The sequence below is a fragment of the Grammomys surdaster genome, unplaced genomic scaffold (assembly GCF_004785775.1).
Source record: "Grammomys surdaster isolate TR1022 unplaced genomic scaffold, NIH_TR_1.0 219, whole genome shotgun sequence".
NCBI lineage: Eukaryota > Metazoa > Chordata > Mammalia > Rodentia > Muridae > Grammomys > Grammomys surdaster.
In genome coordinates, this window is record NW_021604664.1 from 1,755,297 (window position 1) to 1,776,447 (window position 21,151).

The 21,151-nt window shown below is 46.1% G+C and overlaps 2 protein-coding genes across 3 annotated transcripts in view; one reads left to right on the top strand and one right to left on the bottom strand.

Moving 5' to 3' along the window:
- Positions 1-593: 593 nt before the first annotated feature.
- Positions 594-1,517, bottom strand: Mrpl41 (mitochondrial ribosomal protein L41). The gene is made up of 2 exons (XM_028772779.1): positions 1,381-1,517; positions 594-1,153 (listed from the first exon to the last, which is right to left on the bottom strand). Exon 2 carries the CDS (start codon positions 1,128-1,130, stop codon positions 723-725), a length of 408 nt encoding a protein of 135 aa, XP_028628612.1. The 5' UTR covers positions 1,131-1,153; positions 1,381-1,517; the 3' UTR covers positions 594-722.
- A 357-nt stretch (positions 1,518-1,874) lies between these two features.
- The window catches only part of Pnpla7 (patatin like phospholipase domain containing 7), a 76,858-nt gene continuing 57,581 nt past the window's right edge, over positions 1,875-21,151 (top strand). The window contains exons 1-8 of one of the 2 annotated variants that reach the window (XM_028772777.1): positions 1,875-2,726; positions 5,565-5,639; positions 5,728-5,815; positions 6,233-6,312; positions 7,330-7,421; positions 7,570-7,710; positions 9,182-9,341; positions 13,483-13,563. In XM_028772777.1, coding sequence (XP_028628610.1) covers positions 2,697-2,726; positions 5,565-5,639; positions 5,728-5,815; positions 6,233-6,312; positions 7,330-7,421; positions 7,570-7,710; positions 9,182-9,341; positions 13,483-13,563 — 747 coding nt within the window. In that variant the 5' untranslated portion in view covers positions 1,875-2,696. The remainder of the gene's footprint in view (positions 2,727-5,564; positions 5,640-5,727; positions 5,816-6,232; positions 6,313-7,329; positions 7,422-7,569; positions 7,711-9,181; positions 9,342-13,482; positions 13,564-21,151) is intronic. The other variant, XM_028772778.1, reaches the window with a different exon arrangement.

Consider the following 21,151-nt stretch of genomic DNA (forward strand, 5'->3'; position numbering starts at 1 on the left):
GCCTTTATGCCTTTTAAGACAGGCTGTGGTGATGCATTCCTTTAATCCCAGCACTCAAGAAGCACATGAAGACAGATCTCTGTCAGGCTGAGGGCAGCCCCGGTGGTCTTACATCAAGACTCGTCTCCAAAAAACGGGGGTGGGGCAGTACTTACTATATAGCCCAGGCTGGACTGAAACTTGTAACTCCTTCTTAGTCTCCTAAGTGGCCAATACTACCTTGTTTGCTTGTATATATACATATGCATGAGTGTGGCAGTTAGGGGCCAATCTTGGTTGCCATGCAAGATGGCCTTGTCTTTTTTGAGCCACGGTCTCTTGCTAGGATTTGAGGTTAGCTGACTAGTCTGCACTTGACTGGGCAGCAAGCCCCAGAGATCCTGTTGTCTCCTTCCTATTCTAACTGCTCTGTGACTTCCATCTCAGGGTTTTCCTTGGGGATGGTTACTTTCACTCAACAGGAACTCCCCTCACCTTGGAGCCAGAGAAGTGTGCCCCCAGACCTGACTTGGTTGGGATTTGTTATGAACTCCGTAGCTACTGCATGGAGTCTGCCCTGCAGCACACTTCAATGACTTGATTCAAAACACATATTGTACGAGATACTAAAGGCATTTAATAGAAATGCACAAGGAAGCTGTTCTATGAGATACTCAGAATCCAAGGCTTGGTCAGTATTGTCTCCAATTTGTAGACAAACCTTTGGTCACTATTACAGTCTTCTAGCGTGGGAAATTCTTAGGATACAATTGGAACAGCTTCCCTTCCTGTGTGGGCTCGAAGCCATATTTCTCCAGGTTGTCAGCATCAAAAGTCCCTTCTTTAAAGTCTTTTTCGATAGCGGGTGCAGCTGTTTCCAGGAAGAGCGCTTTGGCGGTCAGAGGTGTGTCTATGCCTGCAGGGGCTCGGTAATTAACGTAGGGCTTGAGCTTGAAGCCGGTCAAGTTCGGGACGACAAATTCTGGGACCATTTCTTTTATTTGCACAAACTTCCTATCAGAAGTATAGATGCCTGTTTTCTTGGCACCCCGACTCTTAGTGAAGGTGCGTGGTCCCCGCTTGCTTGTCCACTTGCTCATCCTGTCCGCTCCCCGCACCAGGCCTTGAGTCACGGCAGTCAGGAAACCCATGCCGGGCTCAGGATAAATCAGCTCTGAAAGAACAAGGCAGCAGAAGGAGTCAACCAAAGCCTAAGGAACTTACTCACAATCCGACAGCCCAGGAGCAAAGATGACTGTGGGACCTGTGGGAGCCAATGACCCGAGAAGCCACAGGCGCAGAGGGCCCAAGATCCTTCTAGAGACTACCCTTGGCCCGGAAAGATTCGGGACCCCGAAGAACCCCGTGCAGGCGGCGCCAACTGGAAACCCTCAAACCGACCTGGGCTGACGGCCACGGTTTCCCCAGCCTGAGCTGTTTAAAACACCGCCAGACAACTCCTTCACAGGCACAGCAAGGTCCTCACTGCGTTTCCGATCGTAGGCGGGGTCAGACACTCTGTAGCAAGAGCCTCGCCGACTGGTCACCAAGGCGCCCAATGCCCAGCGTCAGCAGAGCGGAGGGCGTGCGGTCCAGGGAGCTAAACCAATCGGCGCAGTCGCGCAGAGCCGGATGTGGATGGATCGCGCCCCGCCCTGCTCTCTCGCCGTGAGCCAGCCGGGTGGTGGCAGTCGAGCTCTAGCCTGTCTAGCCGTCGCTCTTAGCTCTCGTCAGCCCCACGACACAAGGTTCACAAACGCTGCGCCGAAGGCCGGCCGCGGGACTGGTGCGAGCGAGCGTCATCTGTGCTGCCCTAGGTGTTGGAAGTAGGGACTTGCGGATCCTCCGAGTCACTTCCGACCCGCGGTTTCCCGGACTGTCGCGCTATCGAGGACCGGCCAGTGGCCGGCGTAGACCCCCACGGTCTGGCGCGTGGCCAAGTGTACGTGGGTCCTAGTGGTCTTCTAGTTAATCATCTTTGGTCCCACCACACGCATCGTGCCTGTGATGTCGTCCACACTCTCCCCGCTGTGGCTGGGTCCCTCTTCTCCCCTCTCCTTTAATACCCCGGCCTCTGGTCCCTCTCCCTTGCTGTCACGGCTCTCTTCGGGAGGTTACTCCTCGGCTATAATCACCCCTTCCTTCACTCCTGATCGAGACCCCTTCTGGGCTGGGATCTTTCCTGAGTTGTGAGACCTCCATGCCGCTTGCCTACATCACCCTGCCCTGGTGAGGCCCACCCTCTAGCCGGTCACACTTCCCCATCGCCTGCCTCCTTTTTCCCTGTTGTTCTGCTTCGCTCTTGAGCTACTTTCTTAGCTGTCCCACCTCCCGGTCTATCAGCCAAGTTAGACTTCTGGTCTCCTCCCCTAACTCCACCCCACAACCTCAATCGGCCGTCCCCACGAGGCTGCTTGATCCCTAACTGTTCTGCTCAACTCCCCGCCCCCCACCCCAACCCCGGGCTGCAGTTGTGGGTTCTCCTTAGACCACGTGAGTGCTGTTTACAGGAGACGGAAGCACATAGAAAAAGAAGACGCTTCAGGAAAACAACTTGTTTTGGAGCACAGAGTTCTGAAGTCCCTTCCAATAAGAGCGATTGTGTGGAAAAGAGCTGGCAAGACTGGAACTACAGCTGTCCTGCTGTCAAAGTTCTGGTAGAGCAGCTTGTCTCAGCCGGTCTCCTTTTCGTCCTCCACTTTGCCTTGCTTTCAGTCATGCAGAAAGAGGAAGATGTCTGCCCTGAGGTAGGTAGACCAGGCATGGGTGTGCCCCAAACCCTTAAAATTCACAGGCGGAGCTTTCCCAGAGATCAGAAGGACCCTTTGCCTCAGGTGTCTACCGAGGCTTCCTGAAGACCTAGGGAATAATGGGAGTGGTGACTCAATCTATTTCCCCGTCCGAGCTGGACACTTATTGTTAGACACTGGTTCTTCACAATGTGGACAATGGAACTTGGCTGTTAGGTCATTATGAAGCCTTCTTTCCCCTCTTAAGGTCACAGATGTTACTTCCAGTTTTCTCTTAGGACTTTGATATTGGAAGAGTCTTTTTCTCAATCTAACACTAACCACATCCCAAAAGCCTTTTATTATTATTATTTTGACACAGGGTCTCTCTACATATCCGTGGAACTCACTCTGTAGACCAGAATGGCCTTGAAATCATAGAGATCTGCCTGCCTCTGCCTCCCAAGTGCTGGGATTTTTTTATAAGCAAGAAAAGTAGATCCATAAGAATAACCGTAAAAAGCTAAACAGGCTGAGATGACCCACTGTGGTAGACTGTATATAGGTGTCTTTCCTTAGATAAAGTAAACTCAGAAGAACATAGAAGCTATTGCTGGTGTGCTCTTGTGACCCTAATTGTAGTCATGAGAGTTGAGCTGGGGCAGTGGACAAGGGAGGTGAGTGCCTCAGTTTTGAAACCAAAAGTGTACTGGCTATACACTGTACAACAGGGTTCTGGTCAACAATAGACCATATGCAGTAGTGATCCCACAGGTCGTATCTATTGGTAGGATAATAATACTTGTACAGCCGAGCAGTGGTGGCAGTGCACGCCTTTAATCCCAGCACTTGGGAGGCAGAGGCAGGTGGACTTCTGAGTTTGAGGCCAGCCTGGTCTACAGAGTGAGTTCCAGGACAGCCAGGATTACACACGGAAACCCTGTCTCGAACCCCCCCACCAAAAAAAAAACAATAACAAAAACAAAAAACAAAAAACAAAAAAAAACTTGTATAAATCCACCTTGTGACATTCACACCTTGCAACATTCATACCTTGCAACATTCACACCATGAGGAAGTAACCTAAGAACATACTGGGCTGGGCAGTGGTGTCCAATGCCTTTAATTCCAGCACTGCCAAAACAAACAAAAAAGAACATACTGTTTTGTTTTGTTTTTCGAGACAGGGTTTCTCTGTGTAGCCCTGGCTGTCCTGGAACTCACTCTGTAGACCAGGCTGGCCTCGAACTCAGAAATCCGCCTGCCTCTGCCTCCCAAGTGCTGGGATTAAAGGTGTGCGCCACCACCTCTTAGAGAACATGTTTATTGGAACACGTTGTTCCTCATCCTTAAACAATATGCAGTTGTTTGCCTCCTGGACTACAATAATGAGGATGAGTTTTCTAGGCTTACTCTGTTAGAATCCAGAACTGTGCCCTTGGGGGTTCTTTGTTATGTGACCTTAGCTCTCCTTGGGTTTCCTGCAGGGATTGCCGAATGAGGCATGCTGTTTGTTTTTAAGGCTAGGCTTTGGTCCTTAGCAGTTAAGTAGAAACAGCAAAGGATGGATAAGTGGGCCCCTATACTATTCAGTTCCTAACTGCTTGGGGAGAAATGGGTAGCTGGATATTGGAGGACAGCTTCAGGTCTGGTTGTTTTTTGTTTTGTTTTTGTTTTTTTTGTCTTTAGCTTTTGGGGACATCTTTCCTTGTGGGTCATCTCTCACCCTTACATCCTGAGTTCTTGCTCACCTGCCACCTTTCCTCCCCTGGATCTGGTCCTTGGACATCTAAAGTCCTGTCAGTGCCTTCTTGGAGACCACAGGTGGTGGAGACAGGATTCTCTCTGCCATTTCTTCTTTGGGATGTGAACCGATATTGGATGTCTCAAAATCCAGATGGATCTTTCCTTGGGGCTTCTTTTTGTCTGATGTCCTTTTCTGTTTTGAAGACTGCATTTCACTGGTTGTCTAGCCCAGGCTAGAACTCCTGGGTGCCTACAATTCTCTTGCCTCATCCTTTCAAGTACTTGGGACTAACATGAATGCACATGCCATACTCTTGACACACTCTCAGGAGTTTCTGAGCATTCAATCTGAATGGGCTCTCATGGACCTGGGGTTTGAGGTCCTAGTCCTGTTGGTATCCAGAGGAACCAAGAGATAGCTTTGACCTTCCCTTGGCTTACTTCTTGAGAGCCAGAAGTCTGGCTTATTAATGCACATGGTATTTGCCATTAGCACATTGCTGCCCATCCCAGGACCGAAGGAAACAGCTTACTGCTTTTTTACAGTTGACCTCAGAGGGTCTCAGCACGCTAGCAAGATCACTGATCATTTCTCTAAAATTAAAAATATAGTTATTGGGCTGGAGAGGTGGCTCAGAGGTTAAGAACACTGTGTGTTCTTCCAAAGATCTGGAGTTCAATTCCCAGCAATCACATGGTGGCTCATAACCATCTATAATGAAATCTGGTGCCCTCTTCTGGCATGCAGGCAGAACACTCTATATAATAAGTAAATGTTTAAAAAAAAGAGAGACAAGTATAAATAAAGTTACTACATTTCTTTGTAGCTATGTAAATATAATGGCATCTAGGAAGTATGGAGGTCAGAGAATGACGTATTCGGTCTGCTCTTTCCTGGCACCATACAGGTTTCCAGGATTAAACTCAGGTCTGCAGACTCGGCTGTAAATGCCTTGTCCACTGAGTTGTCTGGTAAGCCCCATTTCTCAAAAAATCTTCAGGGCTATTGATTTTCTTCCTAGCTCCTGACTTCCTTTTGTTCTCTGATCAAGCTTAGACTGAGAAATTGAGCCTATTGTCTGCCCACCCTAATTTCTGTTCTCTCCTCAGGCTGGCTACTGTTTGGGTACCACCCTGAGCTTCTGGGGGCTGCATTTCATGGAGGAACATTCCCAGTACACCATGGTAATTGCTATGGGCTGCTCAGGGGATGGGCCCTGATAGGCCTGTGGTTGTGTTCTGTTTTGCTGACACTCCTGTTTTCTCCCTGTAGCTGATGGGGATTGGAATCGGCGCCCTCCTTACACTGGCCTTCGTTGGTATTACCTTCTTTTTTGTGTACAGAAGAGTGAGCAGATTACGTGAGTACCTTGGTTTGGACTCTGAGCAGTGGGGATTTTGCTGCATTTGTGTCCTATGAGGTATTTAGAGCTTCCTGAAGCTTCCCTCAAAGCCTTGTTGGGAAGCGCTCACCTACTAAGGCTCAGGTTGATGTTCACCGTTTGTCTATAGCCTTTTCTGCTCTCTCCAAAGCTAGATTCCAGTGAGAACAGAAGAAACTCCTGACTTTTCAGATGAGTCTCCTATGTTACTGCTTCGCCAGCTATTGGAGCGGGAGCCAGGGACAGAGTAGAGCAGTTTCCCCTCAGCACCTTCACCTTCAGGGCCTGTCTTGTGCTTGCACTTGATTGTAGTTATAACCATGTTCACTGCACAGCCATTCAAGGCTAATCACCCAGATCCCTGCCGGCTCACTTGCTGCCTTCCTCCTCTCACAGGACGAGCAGAACCCACGCCTCAGTACAGGTTCCGGAAGAGAGACAAAGTAATGTTTTATGGCCGGAAGATCATGAGGAAGGTAACTTGTTTGGAAGCCCTGGGTTGCAGAAGGTGGTGGTGAAAGTCTCTTCTAAACAGGCCTTTGTGGAATGGGGATCTGCTGCTTGCCAGCCTCTCAAGCTCCTGATCTCTGCAGCTCCTGATACATGCTGCCATCTGCTCTGGTCCCCAGGCTTCTGCTGCTGGGTACAGGATTTAGGAGATGGTCTAAGTCATATTGAATGTTATCTACCTCCCCATAAGAACCAATACATCTTACCTAGAAATATCTCACTTGCCCTGGAGGCAGCCAGGGAGGCATGGTGTTAGTGGATGTATATTTGGCTTGAAACACCTGAACGGCTTTGGCAACTGCTAAGGACCCGGGGCACTTGGGCTTTCTGGAGTGCTGGCTTGTGTTAACAAGAAATAGGATAGGAAACTGCTTTTCATAAATATTCCTGGGTACAGAATGGACAGGCATAGAGGGCATGTGTTTGCCCCAAGGTGGGTGGTCACTGCCAGATTTGGAAAGGTGAGTCAAAGAAGGACCTAACTCCCTGGGAACGATGGTAGAACAATGCAGTTCCCTAACAACCACGTTTAGCCTAAGGTAAAAACCTGTGTCCTCTTTTCTGTGTTTGTGGGAGTTCCATGTCCTAACTCTTTAGTCCTCCTGCACTAAGGGTCAGGGACTGGTGGGTAGGGATGAGCTGGCTGCTCTGCGTCCTTGTTCATCTTTAGTTAGTTGCCATAGCTGGTCCCTTCTGCGTTCTCCCCCTTCCCTCAAGCTTGGCCACTTGAGGGCAGTGAGGACTATTCTGTGGGGTTTATGGGACTGTGGTGTGCTCTTGTCCAAATGGTATCCCTTTGTCTTTGACTGTAATATCTCCTTCAAGAAACCAGGTGGGTGGGTGGGGGTTGGTGAAGGCGGCCCCGAGTAGCTCAGGTCAGGAAGGTAGCAAGTCATAGCCAGCTCCAGGGCACAGACTCAGGCTGAGAGCTTAGACTTTGCCAGTCACAATGTTGGCACCCCATCTTTCTCTTGGTTCTGCAGGTGACCACACTCCCCCATACCTTGGTTGGGAATACCACTGCACCCCGTCAGCGAGTCAGGAAGAGGACCAAAGTGCTGTCTTTAGCCAAGAGGTACTGAGAATTTCCTTAAGGTCTTTACCACTGCTATGGCTCCTCCCATGTTAGGACACACCAAGGCAGAAGTTTCTTTAGGCTTTGAAGTACCCATAGTATTGGGTTTGGGTCCTTGATTTCTTACTTAAGTGTCTCTGCTTTGCAGGATTCTGCGCTTTAAGAAAGAATATCCTACTTTGCAGCCAAAAGAGCCCCCGCCCTCCCTGCTTGAGGCTGACCTTACAGAGTTTGATGTGAAGAACTCTCACCTGCCATCAGAAGTTTTGTACATGTTAAAAAATGTTCGGTAGGTCAGTGGATGGGCACCCGGGGGTTCTGTCCAGGGCGTGTCTCTGGAGGCATCAGCTTGCTTTCCTTGGATTGTCTTTGACATAGCTTTCCTATGTCAGGGATGGTTGGCAAAGCCTGTTTTCTTTCCAGCTTGAGACTGCTACTTCATAGTAGCAGCAATGTTCAGCAGAGTCAGGGTGCTTCAGGTGTGTGGAATCTTGTGGTCAGCTTACCTGTTTAGCTGTCCCTTCCTGTTCTACTCAACAGTTGGCAGCATTTTTATTCCCAGTGGCAAACTCAAGAATAAGTGTGAGAAGTTTTGTATGGGTCAGAAACTGCAAGCTGTCTCCCTCACCCCACTCCGCTACTCTCTCACCTTTCCTGACAGGATCTTGCTGTGTAGCCTAAGCTGGTCTTTAACTTGCAATCCTGTGTCTCATCCTCCCGAATGCTGATGTCCATGAACCATTCTGTCAGCTTCCTTTTTTAAGGGTACATTATTTTTAACTTGAAATATATTTTAATTTAATTTAATTATTTTAATTGAAATATATTATTATTATTGTGGGGGGTATATAAGTGAGGACAGTACACATGTGGCACACGTGTGTGGAAAGCAGAGGATAATTTTGTGGAGTGGTTCTCCCCTTTCCATCTCTATATTGTGTGGTTTAAATAAGAATGGTCCCCACAGGCTAATATATTTGAATTCTTAGTCATAAGGGAGTGGCACTATTTCAGAAGGATTAGGAGGTGTGGCCTTGTTGGAGAAGGGTGTGTCACTGGGGATGGACTTTGAGATTTCAAAAGCCCCGCCCCCATATGTGTCATTGGATCAGGATGTAGCTTTCAGCTACTGCTCCTGCACCATGCATGTCACCTTTCTTTCTTTTCTTTTTTTTTTTGGTTTTTCGAGACAGGGTTTCTCTGTGTGGCTCTGGCTGTCCTAGAACTCACTCTGTAGACCAGGTTGGCCTCAAACTCAGAAATCCTCCTGCCTCTGCCTCCCAAGTGCTGGGGTCACCTTGCTTTCTACCACGATCATAATGGACTAAACCTCAGAAACTGTAAGCAAGCCCACAATTCAATTCTTTTGTAAGACTTGCCAGGGTAATGATGTCTCTTCACAGTCTTAGAACAGTGGTTGAGATATGTGGGCTCTGAGGATTGAACTTGAGGTTATCAGGCTTGTGGGTGCTTCCCTGCTGACCCACCTCAGACCCACTTTCCTCTTTCTTATGCATATACATTATTGAGAAGGGGGTTTTGCCTTCTGTTTTGTGTTTGGCTTACATTACTACTTACAGTGAGAAGTTTGTGAGCTGATAGTTATCTAAGAAGTTTAAAATTCTAATTGCCTTGAATGCCAGATGAGCTAAATCAGCCTCATAGAGGTCCAGGTCAGCCCTGGCCCTTCTGCTAGTGGGGACAGTGGCCTATGTCCCTTACTCTTCTTTCCTTGAGAGCACATGTTCTGTTTGTTGCAGGGTTCTAGGCCACTTTGAGAAGCCACTCTTCCTGGAACTTTGCAAACACATGGTCTTTGTGCAGTTGCAAGAGGGGGAGCATGTGTTCCAACCTGGGGAGCCTGACATCAGCATCTATGTGGTTCAGGATGGACGGCTGGAGGTCTGCATCCAAGATGCTGTGAGTCAGTGGCCAGAGTGGGACAGGGGACAGGGTCCTGAACACTCACCTTAAAGCTTTGAAAAGCTTGCCATCTGGGGCTGGAGAGATGGCACAGTGGTTAAGAGCACTGAGTGCTCTTCTGGAGATCCGGAGTTCAACTCCCAGCAACCACATGGTGGCTCACAACCATCTATAATGGGATCCAATGCCCTCTTCTGATATGTCTGAAAATAGCTATAGTGTACTCGTACACATAAAATGAATAGATAATTCTTTAAAAAAAATGAAAAAGAAAAGCAAAGCTTGCCATCAAAAAGTTAGTGTATTGGGGCTGGAGAGATGGTTCAGTGGTTAAGAGCACTGGCTGCTCTTTCAGAGGGCCCTGGTTCAATTCCAAGCACCTATGTGGCAGCTCACAACTGTCTGTCTATAACTCCTGTCCCAGGGATCCGATGCCTTCACACAGATACGCATGCAGTCAAATCACCAATGTACATAAAGTAAAAATTAAAAAAATTTTTAAAAAGTTATTGTAGAATTTTAAACTTAGTTCTTTGGAAAAAATCAACTGTCTTAGCTGATGTTCAAACACAGCTAGTATTTGTATTTTGGCAACACAACACACACACAGATACATACATACATTGAGACACTTTAATTCAGTAGTCCAAGGGCAATCTGGAACTCACTTAATGTAGCCCAGGCTGTCCTTGAGTTCATGGCAATCCTACCTCGAGTACTGGGATTACAGTCCTGAACCAACAGGCCTGACTGTTGTCTTGTTAGGCACATACAAGTCTCTGATTCAAAAATACTGTGATTTTTATTGATAATAATTAAATTTGGTTACAATTTTCTACAGTGGCATCATTTGTAGTCAGTCTAACGAGTTAATTCAGGTTTGGAGGATACAAGCTGTGGATTGGGAAGCTGTGACTGGGTTTGGCAGGTGTTTTTCATTAGTCCTCTACTTTGCATGTGTGTGTGCATGCATTCGTATGTACGTGCATGAGTGTGTGCGTGTAAGGCTTTTCTTTATTGCTGTTAAAGAACACCATGACTAAAAGCAACTTGGGGAAGAAGCGGTTTATTTCAGCTTACAGCTCCATATCACAGTCTATCATTGTACTGGCTGGTTTTGTGTCAGCTTGACACAAGCTGGAGTTATCACAGAGAAAGGAGCTTCCCTTGAGGAAATGCTTCCATGAGATCCAGCTGTAAGACATTTTCTCAATTAGTGATCAAGCGGGGAGGGCCCATTGTGGGTGGTGTCATCCCTGGGCTGGTAGTCTGAGGTTCTATAAGAAAGCAAGCTGAGCAAGCCAGGGGAAGCAAGCCAGAAAGAAACATCCCTCCATGGCCTCTTCATCAGCTCCTGCTTCCTGACCTGCTTGAGTTCCAGTCCTGACTTCCTTTAGTAATGAACAGCAGTGTGGAAGTGTAAGCTGAATAAACCCTTTCCTCTCTAACTTGCTTCTTGGCCATGATGTTTGTGCAGGAATAGAAACCCTGACTAAGACAATCATCAAACAAAGGCAAGACAGGAACTCAAGACAAAAACCTAGAGGTAGGAACTGAAGCAGGAGCCACGGAGGATAATGCTGCTTATTGCCTTTCCCCTCACGGCTTACTCAGCCTTTTGGGTTTTATGTTGTGTTGTGTTTTTTATAGTACCTTAAACACCTGCCCAGGAGTACCCGGCAGCAGTGAGCTGGGCCCTCCTCCATCAAGTGTCAATCAAGGACATGCCCACAGGCATTGCCCACAAGCCAGTCTGCTGGGAGAATTTTTTCTCAGTTGAGTCTCTCTCTTCCCAAGTGACTCTAACTTGTATCAAGTTGGGATTTGGCTAGCCAACACCATGTTTGTGTGTTTATGTGGGTGTGTAGCCTCAGAGGCTATCTACCTTTTTGATTTTAGTTTAGTTTGAGACAAGATCTCCGTATGTAGTCCTGGCTGGCTTGGAACTCACTTTGTAGACCAGACTGGTCTTGAACTCACAGAGATTTATCTGTCTGCCTCTGCCTCCCAAGTACTGGAATTAAATGCATGCATCACCATGCCTGGCTACCTTGTTTTTGAGACAGGGTTTCTGAGCTCCCCAAATGCGACAGTCTTCCTTGTCAGTAAGTGTCACGCATCTGACTTGTCGTCACGTCCCCAGCACTGGATGCATACCGACAGACCTGACATTTAACATTTTCAGTTACTACTATCTGTGTCTGCCATGGTGTGCACATGGAAAGCCCAGAGAACAGCTTTTAGAAGTTTGTTCTCTTCTTTTATTGTAGGGCTTCTGGGATCAAACACAGGTTGTCAGTCTTGCTGGGCAGTACCTTTAACTGCTGAGCCATCTCACTGGGCCATATTTGACATTTTGGGGGAGTTGGTGGTGGAGACAGTCTCACTATGTGTGGCAATCCAATGTTATGTGACCAAGCCAGCCCAGTCAGTCAACAGGTTCTCCAGTGCAGGAGTGAGGATTAAAAAGAAAAAAGATGATTAGACAATATTGCAGCATGACCCTAGCCACTTCTGAGGCTGAGGCAGGTTTATTTTTTCCCAATTTGCTTTTATACCATTTTAATTACATGCAAGTATTTAGGTCAGTTCTAGATTGAGGAACTAGCCATACAATAGATGCAAATAGTCCAGGAACAAGCAAGACAATAAACAAAGTCCTGTGATCACTGTTTCTAAGGGCTTGTCAGGATGACCAAAATATCTGAGCCTACTTCCCTGTCCTAGCCCAAAGTCATATTCATGCTTGAAGTCTACTTCTTTGTTCTAGCCTAAGACTTAGATTCCTGACTGAAATTATTTCTCTGTTTTAGCCTAAAATTAGATTCCTGCCTGAACTTTTTCTTGTCATGGCCCAATGTCAGATTCCTGCCTAAAGCCCATTTCCTTGTCCTTGGCCAATGTCAGATTCCTGTCAAGCAGCCCTCAAAGCTCTCCACAGTTATGAAAATAAATGTTTCTTTTAAGAGACTAGAACTTGTTCTAAACCTCACAGCCAGAGTTAATAATACACTGTGAGGTGACTTAAGACAATACCGAGGGCTGGAGAGATGGCTCAGTGGTTAAGAGCACTGACTGCTCTTCCAGAGGTCCTGAGTTCAATTCCCAGCAACCACATGGTGGCTAACAACCATCTCTAATAGGATCTGATGCCCTCTTCTGGTGTGTCTGAAGACAGCTACAGTGTATTCATATAAATAAATAAACCTTTGAAAAAAATATTTAAAAAAAAAAAGACAATACTGATACCCTATTGTGCACTCAGCCTGTTTGTTTAGCTGTCTTTAAGAGAACAATGTAACAGCCAACCTTACTTGCCTTGGATTTCCCATGTATCAACTTTTACAAGCTAAGCTAATGTATAGCTGTAGTTTTAAATTATCTATTCTTCCATACCCCTGATCCACAAATAATGCTTGTATTTATATATAAATAAGTATCATGTGTTCAAGCCAACATGTAACCCTGGCTGGCTTGGAACTCACTATACAGACCAGGGAGGCCTAGAATTCTCAAAGATCTGCCTGCCTCTGCCTCCCAAATGCTGGAGTTAAAGGCATGTGCCACCACTACCCAGCGTTATTTATTTTTAACATTTATCATCTTCTTTCAAGTTTATAGTATCTCTCTTTAAAAAAATTTTTAAAAAATGATCTATTTTGTATATGAGTGCATGTGTTCTTTGCATGTGAAGGGAGAGGTCAGAAGAGGGTGTCAGGTCCCCCAAAGTGAGCAGGTGAGTGTGAGCCCCCCTGAAGTGAGCAGGTGAGTGTGAGCCCCCTGAAGTGAGCAGGTGAGTGTGAGCCCCTGAAGTGAGCAGGTGAGTGTGAGCCCCCTGAAGTGAGCAGGTGAGTGTGAGCCCCTGAAGTGAGCAGGTGATTGTGAGCCCCTGAAGTGGCCAGGTGAGTGTGAGCCCCTGAAGTGGGGCTATAGAAGCTCAGCAATCCTCTACTGTTGAGCCATTCCTGCAGCCCTGTTTATGGTATCTCTTCATCCTGCTGACTCCAGCAAGGCTCTTGTGCGCTCTCTCTGGAGATGAAATCTTGTCTGCCAGCTGTCCAGGCTGTCCTGGGTGACAATGGGCCTCTTGGCCTTTTTGCCTTGTACTGACACCTGTTGCTCTGTTCTCTAAGCGCAGGATGGCACCGAGGTGGTGGTCAAAGAGGTCCTGCCAGGGGACAGTGTCCACAGTCTCCTCAGCATTTTGGATGTGATCACCGTGAGTATCCCCCACTTCTTCCTTGCCATAGGTGGTCTCAAGGTCTGTGCTTCCTGTCTTGCTAGACCTCATGTGAGTCCTGTCCTGTATTTACACAGGATGAGAAGGGCCCTCACTCTGTAGTTAAAGAGGTATCTGTGGGAACAGCTTTGACATTCTGTTTTAGATAGAATGTATTTAGAAGGCTTTGGTGGTTTTTTCTATTTCTTCTTTCTCTGTCTGGTTCTAGGACCTTACTGTGGATAGCCCAGGCTTGCCTCATACTCTTCATCCTCCTGTCTCTGCCTCCAGAGTCCTGGGATTACAAGTGTGTGCTACTGCCCCCAACATTCTTCACTCTTTTTTTTTTTTTAAGATTTATTTATTTTCTTCATATGAGTACAGACACACCAGAGGAGTGCATCAGATCTCATTATATATAGATGGTTGTAAGCCACTATGTGGTTGCTGGGAATTGAACTCAGGACCTCTGGAAGAGCAGTCAGTGCTCTTAACTGCTGAGCCATCTCTCCAGCCCCATTCTTCACTCTTTGTCTTTTTGTATCTGTTCATATACAGAAGTGAACAGAACAGTCACATCACCTGTATCTCTCTCATCTCCTGGCCTCAAAGGCATGGGCCTCCATGCTTGGCTACTTAGTTTTCTAGTTGCTAGTCACAGAAACACTTGACAAAGGCAATTAAGGAAGTCAAGGCTCATTTCAGCTCACAATTTAGAGGTGTGGCCCATTGTGTTAGAGAAGGGAGAAGGGAGAAGGGAGAAGGAATGACAGCAGGGTTGTGAGACCATAAGTGCTGTCCCACATTCAAGGTGAGGCTTCCCTCTAAGTTAAAACCTTTCTAGAAACATCCTCTTACACACACTGTGGAGTGTGTTTCAATGGTGATTCCAAATCTAGCCAAGTTTACAATGAAGATTAGTCATTACACTTCTATACTATGCTATGCTATGCTATGCAGAGAAGTTGAGTAGAGCCTCATGTGGGGGTATTCAGACATGCTGAACTCAGGAGCCCAAGGCTTTGTACAGGATCACATGAAGAGCCTCAGTGGGACCCACTGATCCATGATGCATAGTTGCATGCATGTAAATATGCTGGGGTGTCTTGTGTGTCTACACTGCTGCCTATCAGACAGCCAAAGAATGCGTAGTCTTGTTTGGTGGCCTAGAGGCATAAATGGGACCCCTTTGTCTTACTGTGCCCCACTTGACCTGAGTTGGGGCAATTGCTTGTTCAAGGGAAAAAGGCATCCATCGTTGAGTGTCTTTGAATTGCCTTTGAAAAACTGATGCTTGACTTTGAGAAAGCTACTAACATGGGCTGATGGGGTTGAACAAGAGCTAGTGCTCATGTGTTCCTGGTGCTAGAGCTCCCTCTGAGGATGCTCCAGATGTGTAGAAGGACTTTGGTCTATGTGGGGTAGGTAGACCAGTTAGCCACTTGATATATGCATTGTTCCTCCATCCTGCTAGCTAGTGTTTTTGGGTTGTTTTGTTTTGTTTTAAGCAAAAAATTTTATGTAACTGTGGCATGGACCTTTCTTTGTTGCTTGGTTTTGATCCTGGTCTCATTGTGGTTTTTAAACTGAATGTCATTTATTCCAGCATGTGATAAATATGGCAGGAAGTAGGTTATGGCTGTGGCCAGGGCCAGGGTTTCTCCTGAACTGACTCTTCTGTTGTGTACATATCAGGCTGGCCTCCTTCCCTAGAGTCTGGACAGGGTAGAAAAGATAGAGGGATGACACTGGAGAGAAGATGACAACTGTATTGCTCTTACCTGGTCATTTTTCAGTCTCACCAAATGTTTGTATTTATTACATTTTACAATTAAAATATTCTGGTTGTTTTGTTTTGTTATTTGGGGGTGGGGGACAGTCTCCCTACTTAGCTCTGGCTGGCCTCCAACTCACAGAGTTTTGTCTGCCTCTGTCTCCCAAGAGCTTGGATTGAAGGTGTGCTCCACCATACCTGGAAAGAACTTAGAATTTTTACAGAACAGCACAGACAGACATTTTAGGGTCTGTACTTGCTGTTTCATAAACAACAATCGTCTCTTTTCCCCATGACCTCCCAACTCTCAGTGTCTTTTCACACGTGTGTCCTGTACGTGCTCTATCTTCAGTACTCTGGCTTCTTTTCTGGAGAACAGAGAAGAACCTCTCTTGTCTGCCCATCTTGCTCTCACTGCTTCTCCCACTCCCATGTTTCTAAAACTCAGACTCCATGCACGTCTTCCACAGCTGAGCCGCAGAGTGTCCTAGGGAAACTGGTTGCTTGTCAGCTTTTGTTCTCTTGCAGTTAACATTACAGAGGTTTTTCCCTGGCCTGTGCTCCATGAGGAACACTTTTCTCTGGGAAACCTTCCCACCTTCCCCATCCTACCATCTCATGCTACCTGGGATTCCCTGTACTCTGCTGGAAGGGCCTTCTGTTTCCTCATTATCATCCCTTTCTCGTTTTGGTAGAGCAAATCCTCTGTTAGCTTCCTGAAGAAGGTGCAAGAGACACATATTTGTGAGATCTTACAAATGTAGAACTAGTCTTCCTTAGCTTTCTCTTCAACCTACTACTATATGTAATTTAGTATATGTAATTTCAATGTAATTTGTGTGTGTGTGTGTGTGTGTGTGTGTTTGCATGTATGTGTCTCAGACTTAGCCTGGTTTTCTTTTCTTTTTTTTTTTTTTTTTTGTTTGTTTGTTTTTTGAGACAGGGTTTCTCTGTATAGTCCTGGCTGTCCTGGAACTCACTCTGTAGACCAGGCTGGCCTCGAACTCAGAAATCCGCCTGCCTCTGCCTCCCGAGTGCTGGGATTAAAGGCGTGCGCCACCACCGCCCGGCCTTTAGCCTGGTTTTCTATTGTCTTTCATTGAATTACTTATTTTTAATGTATGCATTATGTTTGTGCCTGCAAGTATGTTTATGTGTGTGCCCAAGAGTATATTTGTGCACTACACATGTGCAGGATCCTACAGAGTTCAGAAAAGGGTGTTGTATCCTGTGGACCTGTAGTTATGGGCAGTTGTTAGTGGCCATGTGAGCGGTGGGATCTGAACCTAGGCCTTCAGCAAGAGCTGTAAGGCCTGTTAGCACTATACACTTCTTTAGTCCCCTTCCATTGAGGTTTCTTTTTTTCTTTTCTTTCTTTTTTTTTGTTTTTTGTTTGTTTGTTTTTTCAAGACAGGGTTTCTCTGTGTAGCCCTGGCTGCTGTCCTGGAACTCACTCTGTAGACCAGGCTGGCCTTGAACTCAGAAATCCGCCTGCCTCTGCCTCCCAAGTGCTGGGATTAAAGGCGTGCGCCACCACCGCCCGGCTTCCATTGACTTTTCAATTGTTAATTTCAACTTTATTTTTAGATATATAAATTTTTTACATGTATAGTATTTTTCTGCCTGTGTACAACTTGTGTATTTGGTAACCAGGAGAAGGTGATGAATCCCATGGAACTTAGGATACAGATAGTTGTGAGCCACTATGGGGATTGGACCCAGCAATAACAGCAAGTTCTCTTAAGTTGTATGTCATTTCTCCTGAACCCTTTTTTTAATTTTTTAAAAAAATTGATGTGTGTAGTGTGGTGTATATGTACCTTTTAAAATAGGTGTGTGATCGTATCCCCCTTTTTAAATTAAAACTATGGTGTTGGCATGTGCACATGTGTGCATGTTTGTCACAGCCAAAGGCAGATATTAGAGGCCCTTTTTCAATCCCTTTCCACCTTTAGTTTTTGAAACAAGGTTTCTCAGCTTAATCTTACAAATGACTTGTTTCTGCTAGTTCCACTGGCTGACCTGTGAGCTTCGGGATCTGCCCATTGCTACCCCTCACCTCCACCTCCACCCCCTTTTTGTTAGCATCAAGGTTGACCTGAAACTTGCTATAAAGCTCAGGCTAGCTTTACACATGTGACAATTCTCCTACATCTGCCTAAATATTGGAATTGTAGGCGTGTGGCGCCACACTCATCATTTAAGAGTTTCTCTGTTCTCCTCTGAACGATGCTGCCAGCCTTCCTGAGCCCTCACCCCCACCTCCTGTATGATTTTGCTATTCTTCTGTCCTTGAGATCAGGAGCTTCCCCATCTCTTACTGTCCATTTGTGTGAGACTGCAGATGTGTGTTATAGGTGCACTGTAGAATCACTGTCCAGACTCAAAGAGGCCATGCTGATATCTATGTACACAGAGGCCAGCCAGCGTTCTTCCCAAAGTCTCCGTGGTAGATATTTGAGCTCTATAGACTGTATGATCTATCTACAGTATGTAAATTAATAAGTGACACTATGCTCAAAACACTTTTTCTTTTCCTTTCCTTTCTTCTTTCTTCCTTTCTTTTTTCTTTCTTTTTTTGGAAACAAGATTGCTGTGTGTAGCTCTGGCTGTCCTGGAGCTTGCTCTGTAGAACAGGCTGGCCTTGAACTCAGAGATCCACCTGCCCCATGGCCTGCCTCTTAAATACTGTTTTCAAACTGGTGATAAGAAGGTTTGACCCCAGGCTGCTTGTACTAGCTCTGTGGTTGAGATCAGATCAGTGGTGTCATGTCACAGGCTTGTGCTGGGTATTAACTTGGGTTGTCACAAGATACTCTGGTAAAAATCTTGACTCAACTGGTAATTACATGGATTAATTATGAAAAGAAAGAAGCTACTTAAAAACAGCGTACAGTAGGTATGATAGCACACACCTTCAATCTCAGCAGTCTAGAGGCAGATGGATCCTTGTGAGTTCGAGGCCAGCCTGGTCTACAGATGCCCGAGATGGAGGCAGAGGCAGAACAATAGGACAGGAGCTTGAAGGCCAGCTTGTCTGGAGTAGGCTGCACAGAAGCAGAAGCAAGGCAAGCTGTAATGAAAGAGCTGACCTCCACACACACACTGCACCATGTGTGCTCCTGTGCTCACATGTGTGTGTTTGTGTACATACACTCACACATTGTAAAAAGACAAACTCATGTTTATGGTCCAGGTTGTCAACTGGGGAATCTATGCAGGAAACAGGACAGTAAACTGCAGGATTCCTCCTTCAGGGTTGGGAGCCCTAGGCATCGGTGTCTGTAGGCCTTTTGTATGTCTTTGTAGGCTCCTGTGGGTAGACAAGGATGAAACCCAGGGTCTTCACATGCTAGGCAAGGGCTCTATTGTAGAGATATATCTCCAAACTCAGTTTTCGACTGTTTTTGAGACAATATTGCTCTGAATCCTTCTGCCTCTACTTCTCAAGTACTGAGATGACTGTCCACCACAACCAGCTGATTTTTTCCCCCAAGATAGGGTTTCTCATGCCCAGCTCTGGATTTGTCTTAATCCATGGGATTATGACTATTTCTATCCTTTTAGAGAGCAGAGACATCAGAAACAACAGACTGACCAATTCTGCCCACGACCCTCGTTAAATCTCAGAATAAGCCATAAGCAGCAGGCAGCAAGAATTAGATTACTACTTAGACTTCAGTCCAGATCTCAGGTTAACTCCTGAGTGATGTTTGGTAGCAGAGCAAAACATGAGACCTGAGGCTTTGGAAATGAAGGGATTAGAACGCACAGCCCACAGGTACATGCTGTGGTGTGGACCCTATCCAGTTTGATATTCTACACTATAACAGCTAAAGGTACAAGGTGTAATCACAACAGTAAGAGACAGATTATAGTGTCCTATGAACTTTTTGTGAGGAAGCATGACATCCCATTAGCTCAGATAGGATACCAGTCACGGATCAAAGTAAATATTCTACCCAAGTGTAGCTTGCTAAATCAGTGAGTTTATCTGGCCTGTGGATGGGAGCATGGAGCCCCTTCCTTAACAAACAGCTGTACCTTAGTTACTTTTCTCACTGCTGTGACACAGTCCTTGACAAGAAGGACTGAAGAATTTAAGGGAGGAAGGATTTATTTGGATCACAGTTTGAGATCCATCATGGTAGGGCAGGCATGATGACATGAGTGGGGAGATAGCTGGTCATATTGCGTCCACAAAAGAAAGCAGAGGAAATGGGGCGTACAAAGCCTCAAGGCCTGCATCTAATGATTACATTCTCCAGTGAGGCTCTGCCTCCTGAAAGATCTTCAGCCCTTTTTGCTTTTTGGTTGTTGTTGTTGTTGTTGTTGTTGTTGGGGTCTGGGAATTGCCACCACTCAGACACTGATCTCAGTTGAACAGTGATGGTTTATTGAATGCCATAGCACATGACTGATGGATCAGGGCAACAGACCAGACTTGGGAGTTGGCTGTGACATTGAGTTAAGATTCTATAGGGCTTTTAAGCCTAAAATCCACAAATATCTGTGGATATTTATCCAAGTTATCCCACCAATCAGGATTTAGGGATAGGGAATTTCCTTAGAAACATGCCTCTGTTGTCCATTTATCTTGTTCCCATTGGTTGGGGTATTTAGCTGTGGCAGGAGACTTGCTTTGTCTAATATTCATGTCTTAACTTGCCAACCAGGATGTCAGTTACACTTGTTCAATTCCCATAGAGGTCTCGGGAACTTAAACTTTGCTCAACTCCTACTCAGAATGGAAGTCTTACTCCAGACGGCGTCTTATGTTGGTGCAGGTGTCTCTCTCATGTTGGGGTCCATCTTAGGGGCAGCTTATAAAAGCAAAAAACATAGAATCTTATACATAGGTGCAGGAAGTGCTGCCTGACAGTTGGTTCAGGTCCAAGCTTATTGTAGCTTTAACTATGCAAAGCAGTTCTAACTGACTTCTGTTGTGATTGGTTTCCAAGAACACCAAAGCACAGAACATAACAGAATCTTCAATTAACTAGAAAGTTTCCTTACACCATTAGCAACAGCACAAATGGCAGGTTAGACAAAGTTTCTCAGTGTAGACCTGGCTGCCCTGAAATTCACTCTGTAGACCAGGCTGGTCTCAAACTCACAGAGATCCACCTCCCTCTGCCTCTTGAGTTCTGGGATTAAAGGCATTTACCATCACACCTAGCCTCTTCAATCTTTCCTGATCTGCCATGAGGTATTTCAGTTATGCAGGAACTTCTAAAGGTCTCCAAGCCCAAGGGCCACAAACTCGCTGCACTCCGTTTCTGACAGTGGAGAGTACTGTGATGACACACAGGGCCAGGTATTGAGGGTGAGAGGGTGGTCCACCCTCACCACAGGATCGGAGTTCTCAACTGGAAGCAAGGATATCTGGAAGGTGCATAATAAATATATACAGACTACTTTTTGGGTACAAGCTGACAGGTAGTTTTTCAAGGCTTAAAGTTTCTCTTCTCTCTTCTCTCTTCTCTCTCACTCTCTGCTTTCTTTCTTGCTCATCCACTTGCAGCTTGAGGCTGCACACACTCTGCATCCTCCAGCGCACTCTGCTTTTCTCCTGTGTGCTTTTCTTTCCTTGAACTCCCACACTCCTACACACCTCTGTGCGTTCCCCTCTCACTGTCACACACCCTCTTCACACACATCTCACATACACCTCACACACCACATGCACTCTCCTTTCACTCAGACACACTCTCCATACACACCTCACATTCTCTCTTCTCTCACTCCTCACACTCTCTCTTCACTCACTCTTCACACTCTCTCTTCACTTACTCTTCACACTCTCTCTTCACT